At 29.4% G+C, this 27,346-nt stretch overlaps 2 protein-coding genes across 9 annotated transcripts in view; one reads left to right on the forward strand and one right to left on the reverse strand.

Moving 5' to 3' along the window:
- Window positions 1-13,613, reverse strand: part of LOC107455733 (arylsulfatase B) — a 40,275-nt gene extending 26,662 nt beyond the window's left edge. The window contains exons 1-5 of one of the 8 annotated variants that reach the window (XM_071178001.1): window positions 13,417-13,613; window positions 11,152-11,230; window positions 7,038-7,072; window positions 6,598-6,757; window positions 2,230-2,342 (exon numbers count right to left, since the gene is read on the reverse strand). In XM_071178001.1, coding sequence (XP_071034102.1) covers window positions 2,230-2,342; window positions 6,598-6,625 — 141 coding nt within the window. In that variant the 5' untranslated portion in view covers window positions 6,626-6,757; window positions 7,038-7,072; window positions 11,152-11,230; window positions 13,417-13,613. Of the gene's footprint in view, window positions 1-2,229; window positions 2,343-6,597; window positions 6,758-7,037; window positions 7,073-11,151; window positions 11,231-12,588; window positions 12,725-13,416 lie in introns of those variants that run through there. The other 7 variants (XM_071178003.1, XM_043044851.2, XM_016073406.3 and 4 more) reach the window with 7 other exon arrangements.
- A 205-nt stretch (window positions 13,614-13,818) lies between these two features.
- LOC107455745 (RNA polymerase III subunit G) lies at window positions 13,819-27,000 on the forward strand. Its single transcript, XM_016073427.3, has 5 exons — window positions 13,819-14,026; window positions 17,405-17,594; window positions 19,233-19,339; window positions 24,796-24,891; window positions 26,825-27,000. The coding sequence occupies exons 1-5, from the start codon at window positions 13,940-13,942 to the stop codon at window positions 26,909-26,911; spliced, it is 567 nt and encodes a 188-aa protein (XP_015928913.1). The 5' UTR covers window positions 13,819-13,939; the 3' UTR covers window positions 26,912-27,000.
- Window positions 27,001-27,346: the final 346 nt, after the last annotated feature.

Here is a 27,346-nt window from a genome sequence, read left to right on the forward strand (position 1 = left end):
TTCACTGCAGGTGAAATGACGTGCTATTGAACTGTCTGGAAACATTGTACTAAATAATTTTCCAGTGTCTTTGGAAGAATTGTAGGAGTAGTAGCTTTCTACAACTTTTAAAGCCCATAAAATCTCAGAAGAAAGAACTTCTTTCCCCAAAGCCCAAGAATCTTCTAAAAAGATGGAGGCAGCAGGAGAGCTGAAGGCAACAGAATTTAAGGATTTAGGGAAACCGATTTAAGGAATCCGATCACTCAAAAAAATTTTCAAAACGCCAAAATAAAAAATATTTAGCACTTTTTTAGCACTCAGAAGAAATTTTAGCACTTTTTAGGCCCTAAAAAAGTTGAGAAAAAATTTTAGCACTTTTTTAGGACATTTTAGGACAGCAAGAACCCTGAGAATATAAGAATTGGGTACATGCACCTCCCGAAGAAGATCTCCCATACCCACACCCGTGACATATGACGTCAGCGCCAGCTAATCTTTATCAGCAAAATGGCGTATTAAAGTTTCCCTACATAAGTAAGAATGTTAATTAAAGATAAGATAATTAAATACAGTGTCTTATCGCACATAGAATTAGCTAAAATATATAATTTTTTCTCGTCTTCTTCTTTTACTTAACTTTATTTATTATTTGTTTATGTATTGCAAACCCTGATATATTCTTGTTTCGTGTACCTAGCAACTTTGATACATAATTTGTTTGTTTATGTTCCCCACAGCTTCTCGTCTGTCTTTGTGTTGAGTCACGATGTAAATATATAGTGAAAAAATTTAAATATTTGAGAAAGAATCTTTGTGAAAGAATTTAGAATGTGCCACTTAAGATAATTGATTCTTGACGAGCTTGGCTTACACGAAATAGAATGGAAAGAACGGTTGCTAACGTAAACAAATGCCATGTTTCAACAACCAATCAGGATCGAGATACCCACACAAAATTTACTTGCGATTACATTTGCACTTTACTATACATTTGATTAAGAAATCAGCATCCTTTAAAACAAAATATCAAATTATAATAATGGGATACCTGCAAGTGACATTATTTATAATAATATTATAAATAATGTCACTTGCAGGTATCCCATTGAATCAGTGCTTTCTTCATAAATCCAAATTTGTCCCTCACAACAATCAGAGAGATTATTTTAAAAATTTAAATTAATCTAACACGAAATGTAGTAAAGTGTACAAATATAAAGTCCTTAAAAATTGTTCAGAAAAACTTTATTTTGTTTTAATTTAAATTGAATTTAATACAATGATACTAAAAACAAAGAATAAATAGTTCAGTTTGTAATTTAGTAATTTTCTTCCATTTGCTTGTTTGATTTTTAAAAATTAAATTTAGATTAAAAATAATCGGCCGATGTTGCAATTATTTGCTTCCTCCACTGTTGTGCTGGAGGGTAGCGGTTACCGTGGTTTGCAAGTAAAACAAATCTACGGGCAAGACAATTCATGTGTGATTGATAAAAGGGTAGTTACAAAACAATGGAAAACAGGTCTCACTGGGTGCGTAGCTAAATCTTTCAACAAACATTAAACACCTTTTAAGTACCATATACGTTAACAAAATGCAAAATAATTTTTTAAGACTTTCACATAATCATGATAAAACAAGTTAGTTTCTGACATAAACAACTCTTTTCTTGATTATATTAGCCACCACGATAAAGATCGAGAGATTTTTCTGGTTCGATTTCAGAGAGTAGAAAATGAAACCTGAAATTGAGAATATCGTGCAAATGAGAAAGCAAGAATCTCACCGAACCAAGTTCAGTATGCGCACCTGCAAGTATTTAATTGAACTTTTTAAGTGTTTGGAGCTTTCTTACGTTGTGGGCCGACGGAAATAAAATTTGATGAAATAAAATTCCTTCAGTTCAATAGATGGAATGAAAATATCTAATTAAAATTGCTACTTCACAAACATTTTAATGTAACCTCTATAAAAATCCAACTAATTTCATTACCATAAAATCAGATTTAAAACAGGAAAGAACTTAAAGATTAAGAAAAATTATGAAAATAAAGTTCTATAAGAATCGGGACAGATATTTCTTTTCAATTTTAAATAATACTTTTGTTTAGTGCTCATTACATAAGCAAAAATCCATCAAGAGCATTAAAAAAACATTTAAAACAATTTTTTGATATTTTCCTAGTTCTGAAAGTGTTAGGCAATCCAATGTTTGCAAATGAGAAGGAAATGAATAATTTACTGACCTTGCCAATGGCATGAGTGTCATAAGTCATATTTTTTAGCCATTCAGGCAGCAAACGGAATTTTAAAGATAAACCATACGGATGAGAAGACGGAATCGGACCATGTTGCAATCCTAAAACAATTAATGATGGATTATTTCAGTCTCAGAACACGAACTGTAGCTGGTAAAAACTTCTCTGTTTTCCTATTAAGATTTTTTTTAAAACAAAGTTATGATAGAAAATATTTTTCTCACAATATATCAAGAAATATACAATTCATATTATTGGCTTGATTCCACAGAAAAAAAGTATGGTAACCAATTTCTTAGCATAATATCAAAAAGAAATGCAATGCATTTCATTTCTATGTATATGTTTCTCATGCATATGTTTGAAATGAAATGCATAAAGTACAAAAATTGCATTAAAAAAATAATAATTGTGGATAAATATAGAAAACTGTAAAAAAAAAAACTATGTAAAAGATTTCTATAAAATTTATTGCGTTGGGGATTATTCTAACAGTGATTCGTCTTGCATGCTAAAGCACGTCAAGCACAGCAATCACTGGAGAATCCATTGCGAGCAAAGATATCTTGAGGCAAAATAATAATCTTTTCCTTTTGGTGGCTGAGCACATTCTATTAAACATGATTAAATTAAAAAATAAATTAATTCAGGGATGATTGTGGCTTCAAGAAAAAATACTTAACAGGGCAACTTAACTGACAATGATTATGCTTCGCTAAAACACGTCAAACACAGCAATTGCTGGAGAATTCATTGCAAGCAAAGATATCTTGAGGCAAAATAATTATCGAGTTTTAAATATATTACGAAAAAATTTCTTTTTTATCTTTATTATTAGTTCTAAGAGAAAATTTGAACATTTCTGAGAATCAAATGACACCGTTCACCTTTCTTTGATGCAGGTATTTTATCATTTTTAATTAAAATCCTTGATGATTCAAATACGACTCATTTGTCTCTCTAATTTTTCTCTTTTTCTTTTTTTGAAATTCTTTGTTTTATTCATCAATATATAGAATAATCATGAAATGAACGAGCATATTAATAGATGGATAAAGAGGAAGAAAATTCATATCTTAAAAAGGGAACCATTTTTAACGAAAGGGGATCCATAATTATGAAAGTCCTTGGTCCTTAGTTTCAAATGCCTGGCTGAATAAGCGGGTGTGTTTAGAAAATTATAAATTCTAAAACTTTTCTTAACTAAGAAGAAAGTGATAAAATTCTTTTTGGAAGTTTTAATACTTAATTTTAAATCATAAAAATTATAAACCATATTATTTAAAAAAAATAAAAATACCTACATTTCATAAATATTAATTGAGATTTCAATTCTTGGACACAAATTTGGACCACTCTTGAATAATAAAAAATAAATAAAAATAGCTCCAAGAAAAAGATTTAAAAAAAATTGCTATTTTTTAATTATCTGTGTAGTAGTAGTAGTAGTTAATTTACGTCGCACTAGAGCTGCACAATGGGCTATTGGCCACGGTCTGGGAAACATCCCTGAGGATGATCCGAAGACAAGCCATCACAATTTTGATCCTCTGCAGAGGGGATGGCACCCCTGCTTTGGTAGTTCAACGACCTGCACACGAAGTCGAGCACTTTACGGTAGAACAGTTTAACAAGGACCCATACCGCACACCCTCGGTCCCTACGCAGACTGATCCAAGTGGTCACCCACCCGCACACTGACCGTAGACAGTGATGCTTGACTTTGGTGATCTGCTGGGAACCTTGTCTTAACGATCAGTCCTCTGCGGGACTTAATTTTTTAGTAAAATACGTTTAAGGTAAGATTTTCCATATCAGCACCAAAGTAATCGCTAAGCATCGGTGACTTCCGGCAGCAGCACGCAAGAAACTAAATAAAAACAACACCACAAAAAAAGGCTAATTTGAAAGTTAAAAATCGTTAACTTCCCCTTTCAATATTTTTTTACAATTGATTCCAAGTAAAACAAAACTGCAACTTCAGTTGACGCAAGAAAACAGGTACCGAACAATACGAAAATAGACCCGTAATGCACATGCCTTAAAAAGATAAATCTCTAAACTTAACATTATGCACGCGAGAAACTACAAAAAAAAAATAATAATAAATTTAAAAAAAAAAAAACATCACGATACACGTCTTATTCGAAAGGTGAAATCTTTTAACTGCGCATGCATTACGGGGCTATTTCCGAACGATACGGAAATAGCCCCGTAATGCGCCATAAAAAGATAAATCTCCCAAAATTTATAATAAACACGCGAGAAATTAACGAAAAAGAATAATAATAATTAAAAAGATCACAAAAAAAGGCAGTTACGAAAGATAAAATTAGTAAATTTCCTAAACATTTTTTTACAATTTATTCCAATTAAAACAAAACACCAATTTTATTTAGCGACTTCAGTTAGCGCGAGCAAACAGAAACCGAACAGTACGGAAAGAATTAATGTAACATACACGCTGAAAGAAAACCCGGTAAGATATTTAAAGATATTACGGAAAGAAACCTATTTCAGAAATCAGGATATGTAAAATTGAAGATGGGAATTTTCCCTCCTGCACGAGCAAGATATCCTAAAATCGGAATTCTAAAGAGAAGACAATCACATACACTTGGTGGTAAAAAATCCTCCGCAAATATCGATATAAACTTGAAATCTGAATGAGGAGATTCAACTGCACCGATCCCTGCTATATCGGAGTTTCTTTTTCAACCGCCAAATATCGATATAACCTAGTGAATTAGTTTTGAATGAAGAGATTCAATAGCCCATTCCGATTTAACTATACCAACCCCTGCACCAGATGTGATTTTGGCAAATAGCCAAAGAAGTTGAATGCACATGTTACCGTGAGAATGAGTTGATAGTTGGCCTTGAATCTTTCCCTTATGCTACGGCAGATTGGACTCTGTTCTGTACATTCTCGCAATGATTAAACCGGTGTTTCACTGCATCGGAGAGAGCAACGGCGATTTAGCGTTTGCTCTCATGAGTAAATCGATTTAGTAGAGTCGAAATGCTCACTCCGGAATTTTGTTGAAGATGAAATGGATAAATCGGTATTACGATGTTGGAGTTAAATCGATATATTGTCTTACATCGGTATAAAGCCCAGTCCTACCACCCACACACTGATCGCAGCCAGTGATGCTTGACTTCGGTGATCTGCTTAACGATCAGTCCACTGCGGGACTTTAATTATCTGTGAGTACATATTAAAGCGTTTTGATCAGGATAAAAATCTTGCTTTTTATCAATTGAATAAGTTTTATAAAATCTCTGAAATAAATCACCTGAATACAAGTTGTGTTGTTTGATTTCAAAATCTGAATATGAAACACAATACTGGATTTTTAATACCTGTGAATATGAGTTGCGATGATAGTTGATTTTTATAAAGTGTGCAAAAATCAATCACAAATTGCAATTTTGAAACCATATGAATACAAATTGTGATCTTCTATTTACTTGTGATATGCCTTGATGTGGGAGATTGAATTGCAAACAGAGATTAAATTGAGGTTTGTAATTTGAAAATCAGTTCAATATGAATAGCGAAAAGTATGATTCAAAAACATGTGAAGTAAGGAGTTGTAAACCATGTGAATATTACATATAAATAGGGTGATAAATCACTTTAATACAAATCATGACGTCAATTTTATAAATTGATATTTTATTAATATAATAAACATTATATATATTTTTAAAAATAAAAATTTGTGAGATTGGGTAAATATAAAATATAGCTATAAAAGAGAAATGCCGGCCAGGTGGCTGAGCTGTTACCGTGTTTGAGTGCAAAGCCAAAAGCTGCGGGTTTAAATCCCGCTCAGGGCTCGGATGTTTCTCTCTGTTGTGAGAGCTGTGTGAATATGGCCCACCCTATGAACGGGTATTTGTAGCATGGGTAATGTTGCTTGCCTCTGTGCCTTAGGCTAATCGGGTAACATTAAATAAGCAGCACGTCTGGCATTTTCCGAGGAGAAGAACGAAAATTCAGTACCTGCCATTAAAAAGAAAGAAAATTTGTGACAGGGAGAAGGATTAATACCCCCCCCCCCAAGAAGGAAAAATGAACAAGAACTGTTTTTCTTTCCTTGTTAGAACGATAGAAGAATGCATAGGTTGTGCTCGTATAGAGATGTTATGTTTTTGATTTCTACTATTTTTGTTTTATTTGTTGTGTTACTAAAAAAGATGTCTTCAATGAAAAGCATAAACACATCAAAACCCTTATTCTGTTAATTTGAAAAATTTATCCCCAAAATTTAGGTGTTTCCATGTGTGTGTATGCACACTCAACGTGCATTTGCATTATCTAACTTTCATAAAAATAATAAAACTCACCAGTATGTATCGGGTATAAACCAGTCATCAAAGCTCCTCTTGAAGGTGAACATACTGGACACACATAATAATTGTCCAAAATAGTACCATTTTTAGCCAAAGAGTCAAGATTCGGTGTTGGAATCTGTTCTGAACCATGAAAACTCAAATCATTGAAACCCTATAAAGCAGTTTCAAAACATTATTCATCAAAAAAAAATACTTACTATATTAAGTATAAAGTTCATTCTATGAATACATAAAACATGATATATAAACTATTCGTACTCAATGAGGTAAGATTTGTTCCATACAGAAAATTCTAGGATAATTTTGTAGTTAACTTTAAATAATCAGATATTTGAGTTATATTAACGATTAAATTAAGCAGTGCTTATTAGACAAAACTGAAAAATAACAAAAAATATCCCACCACCAAATACCAATAAAATACTACTTACAAAGTGATGCAATGAATGAACAAAGATATAATGACCTAGTATTAAAGAAAAGGTAAAATATTTGTAATTATAAATATTTATGAGCAGGGAGTTATATTATGACAATACTAAAACAGGGTTGCCACTCAAATCCCTGTGTTTTCCCTGAACATATTATGCACAATATATTAAGAGAAAACAACAATTACTGCGCTCTTGTGTGAGTTATTTGTTGGGTTAACTACATTTATTAGCTTTAATTGCTGGAAAAACAGCTGAACATATTTAAATAATGCTATAGTAAAGAAAATAGTTTATTGGAGCTGAAATATCATGGCTAAATATCCCATAGATTACGCTTTGAGTGGTCACCATTTTTTAAAAGACAAAAATAAGAAACAAAATACCCTGTATTTTCCCAGTTTGTGAAGAAAAAATCAAAATTCCCTGTTATTTTAGGTGATTTTTAAATTCCCTGTATTTTCAAGGTTTTCCCTGTGGAGTGGCAACCCTGTAAAACAAACTTTGTCCTTTATAGTGAATCAGCTGAATACCCTTTCCTCGTTCAGGGAGGAAAAAATAAACAATCAATATATTATACTACTACACATAACTGATCATCAATACTACACATAACTGATAGGCATATACAAACACAATTAGCAAAGCTAAAAATAATACTATTTTTAAAATGTTTTATTATATTTTGCTCTTTCCAATGGCTTTACATTATTAGATTAAGCAAAATAAGTTTTTATTAGTTCATTTCATAAAAATAAAGATCAACTATATTCAGAATCGATTGGTATGATGCTGTTGATTGAGACCAACTCATGACAATAAAAATTTATCATTCACACGATTTTCTCCAATAACAGTATTTATATCAAAGCTTCCCAGTATTGATAGTATAATATACTAATATAATATATTGTATCTATTTTTGTACAACTTGTACCTATTAAAACTGCACTAATTACTATAATACCACTAGTGCTTATGACTACAATTAATTAAGCATCATTGGCGATGCATGCAAAGTAACACTGTAATATAGGAGTAACCTTGATCGCGAAGGTCGGGACTTTTCCTGGTACTAATTATGCTTAGTATTTAAAAAAAAGTAAGTCAGAATTCAACAGCNATTTTTCATTTAAAGTATTAGTAATTTAGCCTATGAATCACCTTGGTGTCTCTAATTTAAACGTTGTTTTGTTTCTTAATTATTTTGTGAAGATTTTAAACTTCTATTTATAAAATAGTTCTGTTGTAAAACGAGAAATGGTTATATTTTGTTTAGTCTTTAAAATCTGTTCAACCATAATAATGTATGGTACCATTTTTTGTAGGTCTATATGTTTAAATATGATTCTACTCATGGTCGTTACAAGGGAGATGTCCATGAGGAAGGTGGAATGTTGGTTGTTGATGGACACAAGATCCATGTCTTCCAAGAGTAAGTTGCTTGTAAATTAATAGAAAATCTATCCCAAATTTATTTTTTATATAAGATTTTTATTTATTAAAATTATTAATTTTATGTTATGAAAATATGTCTAAATTTTATGCTGTATCTGAAATACTTACAATATCTTAACTTTATTTTTAAATCTTTCTTATTGATATTTGGTTTTAAAGATTTGTTATTTTGTTGCTTAACACCAGTGTTTTCACTACAGCGCGAGAACGCGAGAATCTCGCATATTTTTTTCTTTTCTCGCATTAAAAAATGATTACCGCGAGAAATTCGCGCATTCTATAAATCAATTTCAAAATTCGCGAATTTCTCGCATTTTGGAAAAAGCTTCGAATTACGCCAATTAGAATAAAATCCATTTCACTTTTCTTCCTGGATCTTTCATTATTTTCAACATTTGCCCCGTTATCTAGATTCCCTATTTACCAGTATTGTTCAGAACTTTTTCGAGCAACAGAACACAACCTCTCCGAACCACGGAACTCCTTTCAGAACACATTTCTCCGCAACCACGTGTTCACCAAAGGTAAAATTTCTTCACGTAAGACGTTTAGATTTTTTCAATGCTACAAATTTACTTAGTGATTCCGAATTGTTCAGCATCTGTTGCAAGGTCATTTAGCACTCAAAACCGAATTAAGACAAAATATCATAGACAAATGACTGATAAACATTTGAGCAACCTAATGAGAAAACCTGATGAAAAAGTATATATAGAACATTTTCCATATGATGATGCAGCAAAAATATTCAATGCTTTAAAAATTAGATTATAAAAATGTATTATAATAATTAAAGAAATATTTTTTTCCAAGTCTATTGGTGTTTTTTTTAATTTTTGGAAATCTCACTTAACTTTTTGAAATCTCCCCCTGTTTCTGAGAAGGGGTGAGAAATTCTCTCTCATTTTTTTTCTTCAATGGAAACACTGTGTAGTATTTCTAAGAAAAGCTGGTACTCATGGATATAGTATTAAATTGTTAGGTACTGCTGATACAGTATCCATTTAAAATTGGGAATGCATCAAGGCATCATCAGGAATAGAGCTCTGGAGCAAGATTATGAAACAATAAGCATGCAGCACTAGGTCTACAAGCCTAAGTCCCTTAACACTGGGAATGGACCGTACTCCTTTTCTTTTGCGAGTATACTCTTTACGCGTTGCAAGGATACTCTTTACTCCAATACCCTTTACGCATTTTTTTAAGGGTAAGGTTAAGGTCTGCTTTTCCCTTAGGCTGATTTCTTTAAGGTTGCAATCATTGTTCAGTAATCTTCAGATTTATTTTAATAATTTGTTTTTCGTAAAATTTCTAGTTGACTCAAGGACACATTTTTTTTTTTCAAAAATCCAGCCATTAAAAAAATTATAATAAATGAATATGGTAGTATAAAATAAATTAGAAAAGTTATAAGGTAAAAGCAGAGTTCTTCTTGAATATAGAAATTAATTAATTTCCGTTTTTTCTTTTTCTACTTTTCAGTCATATTTTCTAAAAACATAATTTGTACTTAAATTGAACAGAATTAAGCCGTAAGTATATCGTTTTGCTTTTCTTGGGTTCCATGGTTTCAAGATGCATCAAACACACATGTCGACTTGCTAATTATCTGCGAATTCTCTCGTTTGTTTAAAAATTTAAATAATTAAATAGATGGCACGGAGAGGTAGAGGACGATTTCCTGCTCAAGATGCGTGTCCTGTCAGTCAACCACCTCCCACTGATCCAGTATTTCACCTTGACTACACAATGACAGCTAAAGTGCCCTAAGCTTTGTGCCATCATGTTTCACTTAGCAATATTACTTGTTTAAATTTCCATGTAAATAATAAGGGGAGTAAAAGAGGAAAAAAAATAGATTTGTTCTGTTTCCAGGAACTTTCTTAGTTTTAAAGAATTCTTTAAAATACAGTAGGCTCTCAACTATTAGGACTAGTAAAAAATTATGAACAACCATTCAACCATTTGTAAAACTCGCCATAGGAGGTGGAGAATGAAAATAATTGTTGACATAGAATGCAATCTTTCTATGATGCACATCTTTGCATATTTAATAAATCTCCCTCTTACAGTCTTAAACTATATTTGCTTCCCATTTTTACTATTTATCTACTGAAAATTCACAACTCTAGGAAAAATACGATAGTTTGATTTGAAACACAACATTTTGTAAGACAAAGCTTACTCGCCGGCCCTTAATATTCTGCACCTTGGGCTACAATATATAAAAACTGAGAGAATCTATCAATAGACCAGGAGGCAAGAATAAAGTGGCAAAATCCAGTAGAGTTGGCTGGTATGTTTTTGGTTAATAAATGCTTAAAAGAATTCCAAAATATGATTTATATTTTAATTAAACTGCTAACTATAGTATATATGCTCCTGGCTAATAAATGTTTAAAAGAATTCCAAAATATGATTTATATTTTAATTAAACTGCTAACTATAACATATTTTAAACAACTAAAACAAACAAACTTAACAAATATTTACAAAACAAATATTAACACAAACTTAACAAATACTTACAAAAGTTTGTAATGAAATAAATAAAATATTTCAACACATAAAAAATTAATGACTCTGATCGCAGTCTATAAAAGAACAAGTTATAAACATTACAACATTAAAGAAAAATAAGATTGAAAAATCTTACCAAGTCATCTGCAACTAAAATTATGATGTTAGGTTTCGCATCAACAATAGTGAAGAATGCTAATACACAGAGAAATTTCCTACAAGTTAAAACAAGAACTTATAACAACAATTTTAATTTATTCAAAATTAGAGCACACAGATGTGATTACAGTGTTTCTGCATTACAAGGGCATCTGATATGACTTGGCAGAAAATACTCCAAAGAGAGTTCATTACAATCAATAAGATGATGTTATTAATAAGCATTTATAATTTGAGAAAAAATTAGAGGCCATACCAGAGAGCAAAGGGTTAAAAAAAAAAGGGATTATGAGATCTTACTCTAAAAAACGAAATAGACAAATGCACCCAATTAAAAATGCTTATTAATATACTAAATTATATGATGATAATTTTATGATACTAAAATACATACAAAGAAAAAACTAAATAAATTTAATACATTAATCTCAGGAATTATTTAAGACAAATTAAAATACAAGCACAAAATTTCTGAATTAAAATAGGAGTCCTAAATTTATAAATCTCTGATTCATAAAATAAAACCCATAACATAATAAACATTGTTGAATAAATTAACAATGTAAATTATAGCTGTAAATTAAAATACTGGTTATGATATTTCAGCTTAATTTTTTTTTTAATCTGACTTTACTCTATAGACTGATAATGAAACACATACCAATTCTTTTAAAAAGTTCATGTGTAGTTATACATTTAATTTCGTAGCAGAGAAAATAGAGATAATAGATTTAACTTCAACAGAGAGAACTTTAAAGAAATCACTAAATGTATGAGCGGTTAGTAGTACTGATTTTCATCAATTCAAATTTAATAAAATAAATTTACTTGGATTTATTTCTTTTTATTTAACTTAACTTTTCTAGATTCATAATTAAAACTTAGTGGTGTGATTTTTTTTATGCTGCTTATACTTTCAAAATCAATTTCAGCTTATTACTTTCATATTTGCAAAAGAACATAAACCTTAAAAAATAATGGAAAATAAAATCACATTAAAAAAGTATAATTTTTATAAGATCAAGTAACGATGGAGGAAAAAGTAGCAAGCTCATCTTATCTGTTTTATTTCTCTACTAATTAGGAATTACATAATTCTGGTTCCATTTTTAAAAATTAAACACCATAAGAACAGAAATAGATGAAAAAATTGTCTGATTGTCATTTGACAAACCCATCATTTATTTTAAAGAAAGTGATTTGAAGTAACAATTCTTAGCACTCTCACTAAGCACAGATTCTACTCAGATATTTACACTGAATTGATGCCATCCACATCTACACTAGTACGTTTTGCGTGGACACAATTTCTGATCATTAATTAATAAAATAACTAGCTATTAAATTAGCGAGATATTGTCTTTTGAAAACATTAATTTATAATTTTCAATATTCCAAATGATGGTAATATTACCGTATCGTGATCTGACGCTTCAAGATGCCAAATAGATTTTAAACTTGCAAAATTTTTAAAAAAAATATGTAGCTGTTTGCCATGGGGTGGCTAGGACTTATAGCTTTCAAGTAGGTTCCTTTCTGTGCTGTTTTTCTTTTTAAGTTTCTCACAAGCTGCTGCTCGAAGGTTGCCAAGACTTTCCTATTATTCTGCCACAGATCACAATGTGGAAATCTCGCCAAAATCATTTCAAGAATAGATTACTTCCCTACTGCAAGATATTTTGGGGGAGATTAACTTATCGTGATCGTCAAGAGTTGGCAACATCCGGGCAGCGGCAATCGAGGAACTAAAAAAAAAGCATCACAGTAAGGAACTAACTCGAAAGGTATAACTCATAGCCACCCCAGGGCAAACAGCTACATGTTTTTTAAAAAACATTTGCAATTTCAAAAACTATTTAGCACCTTGGCGCAGGGTTGGCAGGTTTTTGACATGTGACAGTTTTTGACAGTTTAAACCATGGTTTAAACCGTCACGTCAAAANTTGTCATGTCAAAAACCACTTTTTGACGTCAAAAACCCAACCCTGCCTTGGCGATATTAGCTGGCTTGGCAGATCGCGATACGGAAATATCCCTCCATATTTCGAAAGTCAAGTAGGATTTTTAAAAATTATATTTCCTTTAAAAAAAAATCACTCAAATATAGTAATGATACGAAAACAGAAGTGTGATTTAAATATATGTTTTTAAATTGATTCTCTCAAAAATGAATTTTAGTTGTCAAAGAAAATACAAAACTGGCTAAGTAAGTAAACGAAAATAAACGTTTTTAAACTGTTACATTGAAAAATAGTTTTCTTCAACTAACAGGATCATCCTGCGTCTTTGCCCACACAAAACCAATAAAAAGTTAAAAAACTTATTAGAAAGGAAAGACTCCGGAAAGGAGCAAATTACAAAATTATTGAAGAATTTTTAAATTTTTTGGTGGAGGGTGTTTTGGATTTTTGTTTGGGAAACGTTTTCTCCTGCCTATTTCTGTAATTATGATATACTGTATTTTTTTTCAATTATTGCGCATAAATTGAGGAATGTTCAAATTTTCATTAGTTTAAAATGCTGTTAGAGTTTAAAATGTTTCATATGATATTAATAAAAGGGAATTAATTTCCGTTTTTCCTTTTTCTACTTTTATGTCTTATTTTTCTGAAAACATAATTTGCACTCAAGTTGGACAGAAATAAGCCCCAAGTATACGGTTTTGTTTTTCTTGGGTTCCATGGTTTCATGATGCATGAAACAAGTCGACTTGCAAATTATCTGCGAATTCTCTCTTTTGTTTAAAAATTTAATTAATTAAATCGATGGCGGGGAGAGGGAGAGGACGATTTCGAGGATCTTTTCCTGCTCAAGATGCGTGTCCTGTCAGTCAACCACCTCCCACTTATCCAGTATTTCACCTTATACATTTCATAAAAATTAAACATTTTATAAATCGAAGTTTGCTATCTTTATAATATTTTTCATAAAATTTCTTAATTTGTCCCTGCGCTTAAATAATCGCCAAGTTATGACGACAGCTCGGTAGTGGCATACAAAAAACTTTTAAAAAAAACTTTTACACAACAACATACAAAAAACAAACTTGTATAGTAAAGCTAGCCACTATGTATAAATATATATTTGTAAGAACATTTCCTTATCGGTACCTGACCGCGCATAATGCAACAGGGTTCCCACGGGTCAGAGAAAACCTGGAATTGTTCGGGAATTTTATTTTAACTCCAAAAATCAGGGAAAGTTGCAATTTTATTTACAAAAACCTGGAATACTCCTATATCATACTTGGAATATAGCTAGTCTTAAAATTGTCAGTAATAGAATTATTTAACTCTGATCTCAATAACTGATTTCTAACGTCTATTACAATTATATGTTATAAAAGTCTCACATTTTAGTCTAACTGAAATGTTCTCATCCTCATTTAATATTTTATTACACAGTAAATGTAATATTTCACATTAAAAATAAAGAAATTACTGATGAAAATACAGTCTCAATGTTCGTTTAAATTTACCTGGTACACCTGGAAAAGTCCGATTTTTTTTCTTCTTCTGAAATTGAGTGGGAAACCTTATGCAATCTCTAAGGAGCCAAAAGGTTTTTGAACTTTCAAAATTTACTTTGTGCTTTGGGTATGAGTTTGGCTTTTGAAGTTGGTTTCTTTGTGCGATATTTTTTTCTAAATATCTCGTGTGCTATTGCTCGGAAGTTGTCAAAACTTGGCAATTATTTTGGCACAGTTTGGGAAGATTACCAATACGGTAATATTCTCTATTTGTACGGGATTAATTTCTTTTGTGATGTCCAGTGATTCTGGATCCCTAAAATTTGCCTGGGACTACCAGAAGCTATCCTATGGATCATTAGTTTCCCACCGATCCCATGGACCAGCAACCACAATGATGACATGATATGCAGTTTTGGTTTGTGCTTTTATCCTAACTAGAATAGTTTATCTTAATTTAAATGAGAAGATAATAACATATAAAAATATTTTTTTATTGGGTGTACAGTTGAACTTGTTTAAAACATGGACTCGTTAAATCCGAGTGCTCGTAATAAACGGATCCTTAAAGTAGACATGCAACCAGAAAAGGGAGGGCTTGGGAGGTCAAATGGTTGAATTGACTTAAAATTTAATTCATACTTACTTACTTTAATTACATTAATTAATTTAATTAAATACTTTTCCTAATTTAATAACAACTACCCCCCCACAACCAGCAAAAAATTTCTAGTTGCGCTACAGTCTTAAAAGAAAGAAAATATAAACGGAAAGAAAAATAAAGGAAAAGATTCTTACCAAAACATTTATTTTTTTCATTAATCTACATATTTAAAATAGTTTGTCAGCTTACTTTGAACTCGCACATTTCATATCATTTTGAAAAAAAAATAAGACTAGAAAAATGAAAAAAAAAGATTGCAAGACAGAAAAATATTGCTCGCTAAAAGCGACTTCTGTTCCATAGACTTAACATTGATCCAACCAAATATTCTCGTTTCCCTCGGTAAATCCGAGCTCGTTATAAGCGTGTTGGACTGTATTTCCATATCGTGATCTGCCACCCCAACTAAAGTCACAAAGGTGCCAAATGGATTTTAAACTGGATTAAAAAAACACATAGATGTTTGCTGGGCGTGGCTACGAGTTATACTTTTCGAGTTGGTCCCTTTCTGTGATTTTTTACCTGTTAATTTTCTTGCAGGCTGGTGTCGGAAGTTGCCAAGACTTGATGATTATTCTGCCACTGATTATGATACAGAAATCTTCTCATTTTATTGATCAAAGACCTTGTAATGTTTTTTCTTGTAAACTTAGTAATATTTTGAGATCTACATCCTCTAAACCAGGATTTCATTAACTGTGGAGATCTCAATATTTATTAAAATTTTATGGATTCCATAAGTTACTTTGCATTTTATTCTGGTATTGTAGCATGTTATTATTGCAATTTTAGGTCTTTAATTTTAAGACATGGAACAATGTGAAAATTTTAAGTGATTAACAAATTAAAAAATATAATAAAATAAATTCAATTGCTTCGATAAATTCAAACATGAACTATTGTCTGTACATTAAGTGTAGCCACTTGAGAAGGCCTCTACTCAGAAAACTTACTTACTTCTAACAGCCCATATGGGAAGATTAAGTATTCAGGGGTCTGTTTAGAAGAAATTTGAGTCCGTTAACGGACCCTTCACAAAATATCTTTTCATAAAAACGTACCCTTCACACAAAATATTTCAACTTAAAAATGAACCCTTCACAAAATGATTTTTCTTGTAATCGAACCCTTCTCAAATTTGTTTATCTTCATTAATTGTTTTGTTAATTGAATAAACCCTTCATAGGGCTGAAAACAAATTAAGTTTTGTCTTCGGGCAGACTATTCTTCAATTATTCGTCCGTGTTGAGCAGTATAGGCTAAATACCAAATATTTGTATGTTGCATCTCTAATTTAGAAGCAGCAATTGCTGTTTAATTTTGAAAATTTAATTTTTTTAATTATAATTTTACAGTGCTGAGCATAATCTTGTATCTATTTACAATTTAAAAACTCCTTGAAANGGATTCGTGAGAAGCTCATCATCAGGGATGTTTCCCAGACCGTCGCCAATAGCCCATTGTGCAGCTCTAGTGCGACGTAAAGTAACAACAACAACACAATATATCTGGACATACCCCTGGTATTAATGGGAAGAGTATGTCTGCTTATTTTTTTTGTTACATTAACTTATCAAAATAGTTGACAATTATCTTAGCAAAATTGTTGATACTACAAAATGAAGCATTTCTTCATCATTCTTTAGATTTGATCGGCATTTTCATTTTGTAGTGGTTAAAGATGAAAATGTTTTTTCACGCAAATGTGTCTTAGAAAAAGGTAAAAGAAAGTTTCAAAAGCTGTTAGAAATTTTTTTGATAATCCTAGCAAATCTTCTAAGTTTTGAAATCAATTTTATATATTAGTAAATGTTATTAGTAATGTTATATATATATTAGTAGAATTCAACAAAATTATTAAATGTAATTAAAATTGTTAATTTTTTTGAATATATGGATGTGGTTACTGGATACTGATTACTAGCTATTAAAATATTAATTATCAAAATGTTTATAAAATAATGTCTGACAACAGAATTGTTTAGCATGATCTAGTAAAAACTGTTATATAGTATTTTATTTTCTATTATTATTTAGTTGGATAGTTTTTTAAATTTACTATTTTTAAGAGCAATGACACAAGTTATTCTATTTCAGCCTCTTCAATTCAAACCTGTACCATTGCTTACTGGGAAGAAAATAGACTACCTTGTGACACTGAAGCAGGAAATTAGATCCTCTTTTCGTGAATCTGGATATTTTATTCCACCCGTATCTGTTAAAAAAGATATTGAGAGATACACTGATAAATACCAACCAATTCATGCTGCTGATCAGATTGTATGGGGTAAAAATTTAAACCATATTTATGTAAATCATGTACTATTTTTGTTGGTCTTTTTATATTTCAATAAGAGATGATTTTATTCTATCTATTGCTCGGGTAAAAATTCCAATTTATCTGGAAGAGCTTTTGTTCTGTATAAATGTGATTTTCTCGAAACGTTTTTTACCTTAGACAGAGATGATTGTGCTCCGGAAAAATCTGGATTTCCCGATTTTTCTTTAACCGCGATCCAGAGTTCCAAGGTCCAAAAATTTCAAGTTACGTTTCATTATAAGTTATGTTTAGAGTTTATATTGGCAAAAAATATTTTTAATTTAAACATTATTCCATTTTTTTATTTATTTATTTGTCTGATATTTTTTCCAAAAGACATTTTTATTTTTTGTTGGCAAGCTGCCAGCAGTATAAACAGATCCTTCTTTAATTATTTTTTTTTACCCAATAGAATATCGCTTAGCACTAACTTTCTCGTTTTGATTAGAATTTGTTTCTACAGTCCATTATTTTATTAATTTGTTTATTTATACTATTTTTAGTGTGTGCAAAGGTATGACTGCGCTTCATAAATATTGATTCAAACATACAATTTATTTGTAGATGAAGCATACTTTATTCAATTAATTAATCGTTTTTTTAAATTATTATTCTAGTTATGTGTTTAATGATAATAAGTGTAATTAATGATAAAAGTAAACTTATACATAATTATTCATTTAAATTATGCTGCTTATAATTTATTTTGAATTTCATGTTGTGAAATAGCAATGATTTCAATTTACAAAGACATTATTTTTTAAAATGCGTCTTTAATGATTTTACTCAAGAAATTTTCAGGATTTTTGAGTTGGGCTCACAAATAATTAAGCTTTTGTAAATGGATTTTTTAAAAATGTGAATGATCAAAAAGTTAGAAACAAATATCTATGGTTACCATTTTAACTCCAATTCTGCTATTTAATTTTGTTATAATGCTAATACTTTAGTTATTAATTTAATAACATTTTAGAAAATTTATTTTGATTTTTCTAATATGAAAAAAAACTTTTTTTTAATGGCTGTTTTCATAATTTTTGTTGTTAAAATCAAATCTTTCGCTCTTTGTAAATATCCCCTCCTGCAACCCAGCTGGTTTGCTTTTTAAAATTTGATAAAATTCCCAACTATCTCGAATTTTGAAGAAGAAAAAAATGAATGGATTTGACTAAAAAAGATATTGTAATAAATGATTATTATTACAAGAAAGAAAAGTGTTTGATTTCTTATAGCCATGTAGTTTAAAGATTTTATAAGATTAATTCCAAAACAATACTGAAGAACTATGTCAATACAATTAAGAGTTAATGGAAATAAATTAGTTCTTTAAAAAAATGTTAGATCTCTGAATGCATTTTAATGGGAATTATTTTATATAAATGTGATATGTTTAATGCACCAACATTTACTACATATGCAATTTATTCTGATATCTTGTACCTGAAAACGTTATTATTTGTTGAATAACTTGATAGGGTGAAATATTCTATAGTTTCTATTTAAGAGTTGTTTTTTTTTAAATTTCTTCTTTAATTATGTCCATAATAAAACTTATTCACGAAGTATCTTTCTATTCTAAAATAAATTTTTTAATTGCTGTTTCAGATAAAAGCCTTTTCCCACGTGAACTTTTTGAAAAGCCAAAAAAAAAGAGAAAAATTGTGAAGAAACCTATTGTGAAAAAAGAGACTGCAGTCGTAGAAAAATTGCAGGTATTAGAAGAATTAATGGTTTCAAATTTTCATTCTTTTTTTTTTTTCTTTTTTTTGTATTGAATTATTTTGCTTTCTTTTTTCTCCTGCTATTTTAAGTTATGTACTAAAGCATAAAGTTTTATTCTTAAACATTTTTTAGCTCCCATTTTAATCCCATTCGATTACTACATAACTTGGAAATTTAAGTATGAATCTGCATGTATCAATCTTTTCAAACCATTGTGTTGCAAGATTTTTTCTTAGTACACTTCTTTGATATAAAACACATTTGATTCTTCCCTGCATCTTTTATTTTATTCCTTTAATGATCTTCCCTTTTTTTCGTTATTTATTTTTTCAATGAATGACCTCTTTATTGTTATATTTATGAGGGTGCTGAAAAATATATGTTTTGTCGTGCATTTTCTAAATGTTTAAAAATGGATCAAAATTAACTTATAATCCATCAGGGTTGATTGATTTAAATCTGTTTTTATATATTGTATATTATAACATTTTTTATAGCATTGATTTTTAAAAAAAATTTATTAAAAAAATTAATCAGAAATTTGCAAAAACTTTTATAAAGATATTGTTTATATTTTTTTATTGATTTTTCATAGTCTTAACATTTTTTGTTGTATTTAAAAAGTTTCAATTAACAGTAACATTCATACTTGGAATTTATGCATTTTAGCATTTTTAAAACAGCGTTTTAAAAATCTTATACTGAATTTTTCAGGATGCAAATATGGAAAAGTAAAAGTTTAGTGCAGATTTTTTTATAGGTATATATCTGAAAAAAATTATTGAAGGGTTTCTCCTCAAAAAATGTTCAAGGCCCGCACTAAGCATTCGCCACCTTGCCAAATGTGATAAAATCGTAAAGGCAAAACAAATAGCATTTTAGTCAAAGTGTTAGTGAACAACTTTTCTACCTACAAGAAAAATATAGATTCCCCTTGATCCTGAAAATTATGTTAATTAAAATATTTCGAAACAAATCTTTTATTATTATTATTTTTTTATTACAGTAGGCTCTGTTAGATAGGTTGCATAACTAATTAAAATTAATCCAGATAATCTAAGCAATATGAGAGATAATGCAAATATAAAAAAAACAGTAAAGTGAACATTAACACGTAACATTGACGAATCACGCGATATCATGTGACGAAACTCTTTCCTACAGTTTGTGTCATTAAAGCTGATTAAGTGGCATGCATTTTATCATTCCAACAAAAATTTAACTTTGATTTTATCTTTATAGATTACCACTTTTCAATTATAACCATCTGCACTCGACTGGCAATAAACATGTTAAACCGCAGCTCATATTTCTATTTAAAAAAAATCTCTGTTAGTTGTATAAATCCCATAAAGCGGATTTAAATTATTCAAATAACTTCAACTTCTTTTTTTCTGAATGATTCTAAGTGAGAAAGTAAAAAGGATTTTATTAATAAATAAGACTTGAATGAAATGTTTTGTTAATAATGAAATATATGTATTTAAAAAAATAGTTGGAATCTAAAGAAACACCAAACATTGTTTCAGATTTATCTTTTTATTACTGCTGTAGTTTAAGAAGTTATAAACCTCAACCTATTCTTATTTATTTTCCTCAAAGACGATAAAACTTCTACATAATCTCCTCCTCAACTGTATAATGACTCTTGATTTGAAGTTGCATTTTATAAGATAGTTCAATTTATCATAAATTTGTATTTTGATTCAATGGTGGGGGGAGAATGAATCATATAAAACTGTTAAGATTTGCCTTTGATTAACCCATTTGAAAATTAGCTAATACTTTTTTGATATTTGGCTAATTTACTGGTTAATAATTTCCTTTGTGCGACTATAAATATTGTATTAAAAATTCTACCAATTCTTTAATTTTAAGCATAATGCATTTTTATTTCTTAATCCTGAAAAAAAATTTCAGTTATGGAATGGGAGAAAAAGAAAACTATGTGGATAAATTTAAATTACCTTTTCTTTTCTTCGTATTTAATTTTTTTTAAATAAATGGGTAGGTTAGGAATCAGAGTCTGTCACTTTTAGAGAATGACTTATTCAGTAAATGCATCTGATAATCGCAGGATTTGGCATCCTTTTTTCAAACGAGAGGGGTGAAAGAAAAGCAATACTTTTTCCCCAATGCTACCGCCTTCAGTAAACAGCACTGTGTTACTTTCAACTCTGAATTTGCATCTCCCCTCCTTAAGGAAATTTCTCAACCTTTCACTATTTGTAATTGCAAGTTGCTCAATCAGAGTAGTTTTTATTAGAAAGAAGAGATTCTTAATCCAGTGTTTCTTTGTTTGGTGTCTTTCACCCAAGAAACATCTTGTGGTTTAAAAACTTTTTTTTTTCCATTTATAATTTAAGATGTTATTACTAAAAAGAAACGTGACTTAATTTATAATTTGAAGGTACAATTCTCAATTACAACTTGCCTAAAAAAAGTTGAAAAAAGGGTTTGAAATTATATAAATGTTATTTTTTTAAAAATTATTTTTAAAATTAACTCTTTTATTATTCGATATGCAGGATTATTAAAAGAAACAAATTGATGCTTTTTTTTGCCTTGTTACTTTAAAAATTCCAAATTGATTATCTATTTCTGTTTGTGATTTTTTTAAAATTTATTGTTATCAAGACCTTTTTTTCTCCCTGATTATTCCTTTTCTCGCATATCGTGCTACCAACTCAGAGTTATTCCTTGGAGTAAGCAATGATTGTTCTACTTTAGAGAAAGACGCACTAGTGTGTAAACAGGTTTAACTAAACAAGTGACTAGACTAGAAGTATATAAGTGACCACCTATTGTACTCTGATCTTCTTAACATTAAAAAACAGAAATTCCATTCTGACTGACGAAAAATTTTTTAGTAATAAATTATGTATCGATATATTTTTCATTTTAGTATCTCTTTTTTATGCAATTAAGCGAGTACTGCAAACAACAAATAACTATTTCACCATGGAAATTCAATACTCGTTTCATACAACATGTTTTGGTTCCATTAAATTTTATCTGTATAGTGGGGGTTATTCAATTATCTGATGTGCGATTAAGTTGGGGCGACTGTACAACTATTTATAACAGTTGTTACAGTTATGTTAATATGTTGTTATAGTTTTCCTGTTGTTGTAAATTCTCATGGTAGGAGCAAGTTTTCCCACATTAACTTCAATATTATTTTAGTTGTCATCAGTATAAAATGAATAAAAGTCATTAAAGAATTGTTTTGATGTAAAATATTTTCTATCCTGAATTAAAAGATACTTCTCTTTAATATTTATTTTTCTTATTCTAATAAGCTATTATTAAATCTTCGATTTTGATTGTTTTCTGAATTAAGATTTTAAAACTGAAAGAGTTGTTTCTTAAATGTAATGTAATCCTATGATTCTACCTTAATACAGTTCATTTTAAGATAAACGTTACATCTAACTAGCTAACTAACTCCCTGGCATTACAGTCCATGTTGGACCATGGCCTCACTAACAATTTTCCTCCAAAGTCGTCTGTCTCTAGCTCTTTGTTTCCAGTTTCGGACTTTTAGAGTCTTAAGGTCTTTTTCCACCTCATCAAACCATCTTTTGACCGGCCTTCCTCTTTTCCTTTGGCCCTGGCACTGCCCATTGAATATCTTCTTAGTGCCTCTGTTATCCTCCATTCTCTCAAGGTGTCCTAGCCATTAAATTCTCTTTGCATTTACATAATTTATTATATCTTTTTCTTTAAATAGTGTTGCAATTTCAAAATTGTATCGCCATCTCCACAGATCACCCTCTTTGACAGGTCCAAAAATAGTTCTAATAATTTTTCTTTCCCAGGTAATCAGCATTTTTTCTTGTTTCTGGATTGGAGTCTACGTCTCTGATCCATAGATAGCGGTTGGTCTTATAGTTTTATAAACCTGAAGCTTTGTTTTTCTCGTTATTACTTTTGATGTTAGCAATCTCTTAAGTGTAAAATAACTGCGATTTCCATCATTTAGTCTTTGCTTAATCTCTGGCATAATATTGTTTTCAGTGACAACTGAACCCAAGTACTTAAATTCCCTAACTCTCTCAAATTTTGTCATTTCATTGGTTTGTAGTTCTGTTTATATATCCGTTCCCCTACAATCCATTATCATGTATTTGGTCTTATCACAATTTATTTCTGAACCAAAAAGACTAGCTTCTTTAATTAAGTCTTTAAAAAGGTCAACAAGTGCATTTTTACTTCTTGTTATCAATATTACATCATTAGTGAAAGCAAGGACTTGTTTCGTTCTACATTACATCATATTACATTTTATTTAAATCAGTGTCTGAATTTATTAACTGTTATATTTTTTGCTACAAATTGTATTAATGTACTATTTAATATATTATAAATTACTGATAAAGAGATTCCTTAAATGATTAAATTTCATGCACAATTTGACACAGGCACAAATTGTATTTAATATATCAGTCTGTTTGGTAAGCAAAAATATTAAATTATAGTTATTCATCAAATTTGTTATAAGAATTAATTTTATATATTATTCTAAAATAGTCTTTAAAAAATAAGACAGGGACAGAAGAGTATCATAATAAATATACTAAAAGAATCAAATTAGGATTTTAAAAAAATTTATTACTCTTATTTTGGTAGAAAAATTTTAGATTTGAAAAGTCGATGGTGATGCGAAATTGGGAACCTACAATCTAAAGTAACACATTAAAGGGGAAAAATGCATTTAATATATCAATCTAGCTCTGAGTAGCAAATTTCGGTAAATAATGTCAGTTTAGGTTAGTGTAAAGATCGTAAACGTATATTTAACTCAAAAATAAACCAAGTTAGCTAACATTTAACGAAAATATTGAAGAACACTTTCAAACAAGAAAAGTATTATTCGTAAATTTGTGGTAACCTTTGATCAGACATTCTCAAGATTCTAGTGAATGTCTGTTTCCTCTTAATATATTGTGTGTTCAGGGTTGCCACTCCACAGGAAAAACCTGAAAAATACAGGGAATTTAAAAAGTCACCTAAAATAACAGGGAAAATGTACGGAAATTTGATTTTTTCTTTATAAACTGGGAAAATACTGGGTATTCTGTTTCAATTTTTGTCTTTTAAAAAAATGGTGACCACTCAACTGGGTATTCCATGGGATATTTAAGGATATTCCAACTGTAATAAACTATTTCATTTACTATAGCATTATTTAAGTATGTTCAACTGTTTTTCCTGCAATTAAAGCTAATAAATATAGTTAGCCCAATTTAGCTCTCACAAGAGAACAGTAATTGTGTTTTCTCTTAATATATTGTGTATAATATGTACTAGAGGGAAAAAAAGGGCGATTTTTTTTTTCCTGGTATGAGTGGCAACCTTGTATTAGAATTAATCTTCTTCTAGATCTGAATTATTCAGTTGTAAATGTGTGAGTTATTTAATGTATGTTTCATACTTTCAAAAGGCACTGGAAGAGAAAGAGAACACTCTTGATCCCGATGAGGAAGAAGAAGAAGGAGCAGAAAATGTTGAAGAATATGAAGACGAAGAAATGGAAGAGGTTAATAATTATTTATATAAAATAATGATTCTCAACTCTACATATTTTCAATTCCTTTATAGGAAAATATTTTACCAGGAAATTTTACTGTTGTCTATAAAGCACAAGCGTCTGGTGATAAAAAAAATAATTATTAAACAAATTCTTAAAAGAAAATATAGAAATGTAAAGTGTGGTACTTTTTCGTTTCACCAGCTAAACCCTTAATAGCCGTGATGAAGCTGCCAATGACGTGGAATGCCATCGGCTCTTTTTTAAAAAAAATTTTTAAATAGTAGTTTCCTTTTATTTTTAAGTTTTTTTGTGCTAAAATTAAAATGGATTAATAGGGGTAACTTATTTATGCCAGAAAAATCTAAATTTTTTATTCTAAAAAATATATTGTCTTGTTTGTTTATTTATTTTTTTGAAAAAATTAAAATGGATTAATTAAATAGCTGTAACTTACTTGTGCCAGCAAAATCTGAATTTTTTACTGTAAAGAATATTTTCAGCAAGTTATTATATTATGTGCTGAAAAAAAAGTAAATTATTTTTAATTGATTTAAAATTTTGTTTTTCTTTTAAATTTATTTTTACATAAATTTCAATTTTTTTTTTTTTTTTAATTAGTGGTTTTTTTTTTTAGCATTGATTCTGAAATGAGACTCTGCAGCTAAACTAGCATTAGTAAATAATTTTGGAGAAAGTGATAGAAGTTAAAGTATATGAGTATTTTTATTAGGAGAGACAAATGAATTTTAACTTTACAATAGCTTAAATACTTAAACAGTGAAAATCTATACATATCACTCTACCAGGCAACCTCTCTATACAAATTACACATCATCTTTTTTTTTTTAATATGTGATCAGGTTCTGCACTTTAGACTTCATCTCTCTCCTACTGAAGCTGATACTTGCTTTTAATTGTCATCTTCTATAGATCTTTGTTATAATGTATTTCTTAGATTTTTTTAAGACTGACTCAATGTAGGACTCGGGTTTCATGGGTCAAAACTCATCACAATAAACACAAAAAATTTAATTTTTTAAGCTACTTAAAAAAGTATTTTTCTTCAATAGCAATTTACCTATTCATTTTCAAACTATCAACTTTCATTAACATACTAAATTTATAATTCTTGTTTTTGTGCATAAACAAGTTTACTGGAAACCAGAGTGGCTACAAAATAGGGACAATTAATAAATTTATATTAAGGTACCATAAAGTCCAATACTTTAAAAAGAAATTAGAACAAATTTCAAATTTAGAGTGGGTTATTTTCATCTCCAAAGGAAATATTATAATAAGTGTTTTGCAATATACTAGATGTTTAAGAATGAGATAGTAATGAAAAATTATTATATTATATTATTATCTTTCAATTTTTTTTAACTATTAAGTTGAACATTAAATTTTTTGAAACGATTTCAACTTTGCCATCATTTGACCTGAAACAATATTTTCAGTCTTCCTGCTTTAGTACAACTTTATACAAAAGTACTCTATCTTCATTTCCAGAAGAAAGGTTTTTTTTAAAATTATTTTTGAAACAGCTTATTTGCATTTTTAAAATGTTATTGTAAGTATAAATGAAATAAAAATTATCCTTTCCAATTCCTTTTTGACATTAAAAACTTTAGTTCCCAATGCATTTCAAAATTTTTATTTTTTCAAATGAAACAGAAAAAATTTCAGATGAGAGCTTTTAAAACAATTTTTCGGTTGGTTAATTACATTTTTTGTATTTATGTACAAAATGTTATTAAAAAAGGATAGATTAATCTTTGAAATTATTCAGAAAAGTATTTATTTCGGAGAAATCCTCGCAATGGTTCCTTTCTTCTTTCATGACTTGTAAATGTAAAAATTCCTCTAATATTCTTTTCGAAATATTAGGGGGGGAAAGGACCTTATTGAAGTTTTTATAACAATTACTTTTTTTTTTCAGGAGAACGACTATGCAACTAGTTATTTTGATAATGGTGAAAACTACTTGGATGATGAAGATGATAATTTGGACGATGGTTACGAGTAATATGCGTTGATTGTTATTTATAAAACATTTTTTGTAAATATCAGTTGTGTTTTATTTTTATGGTAAAATAAAGCATGCATTTTAAGTTATGTTGCTAATAATTTTTCTGATTAAGTACACAAAAAAAAAAAGAAACTAAAATGAAATCTTAAAGGTTCAAAGAGGCACAGGGCACCAATGCACATTAATTATAGTAACGAAACTGTTGTAAAGTGTCTTTCTTAATTTTTTAAAAAATAAAAAATAAAAATTTTTTTTAGCAAATAAAATACAAATCTGAATATTATACTACTCACTACCAAGAAGGGTAGCTTTTTCATGTGATTAAACATTACATGCAATAATGTTTATTAATATTTTGATTTGCGGTTTTGCGTGCTTTGTATTGCGAGCTCATGAAAAATAATGCTGATCCGATTAACACATTAATTATAA

This window comes from Parasteatoda tepidariorum, chromosome 2 (assembly GCF_043381705.1).
Source record: "Parasteatoda tepidariorum isolate YZ-2023 chromosome 2, CAS_Ptep_4.0, whole genome shotgun sequence".
NCBI lineage: Eukaryota > Metazoa > Arthropoda > Arachnida > Araneae > Theridiidae > Parasteatoda > Parasteatoda tepidariorum.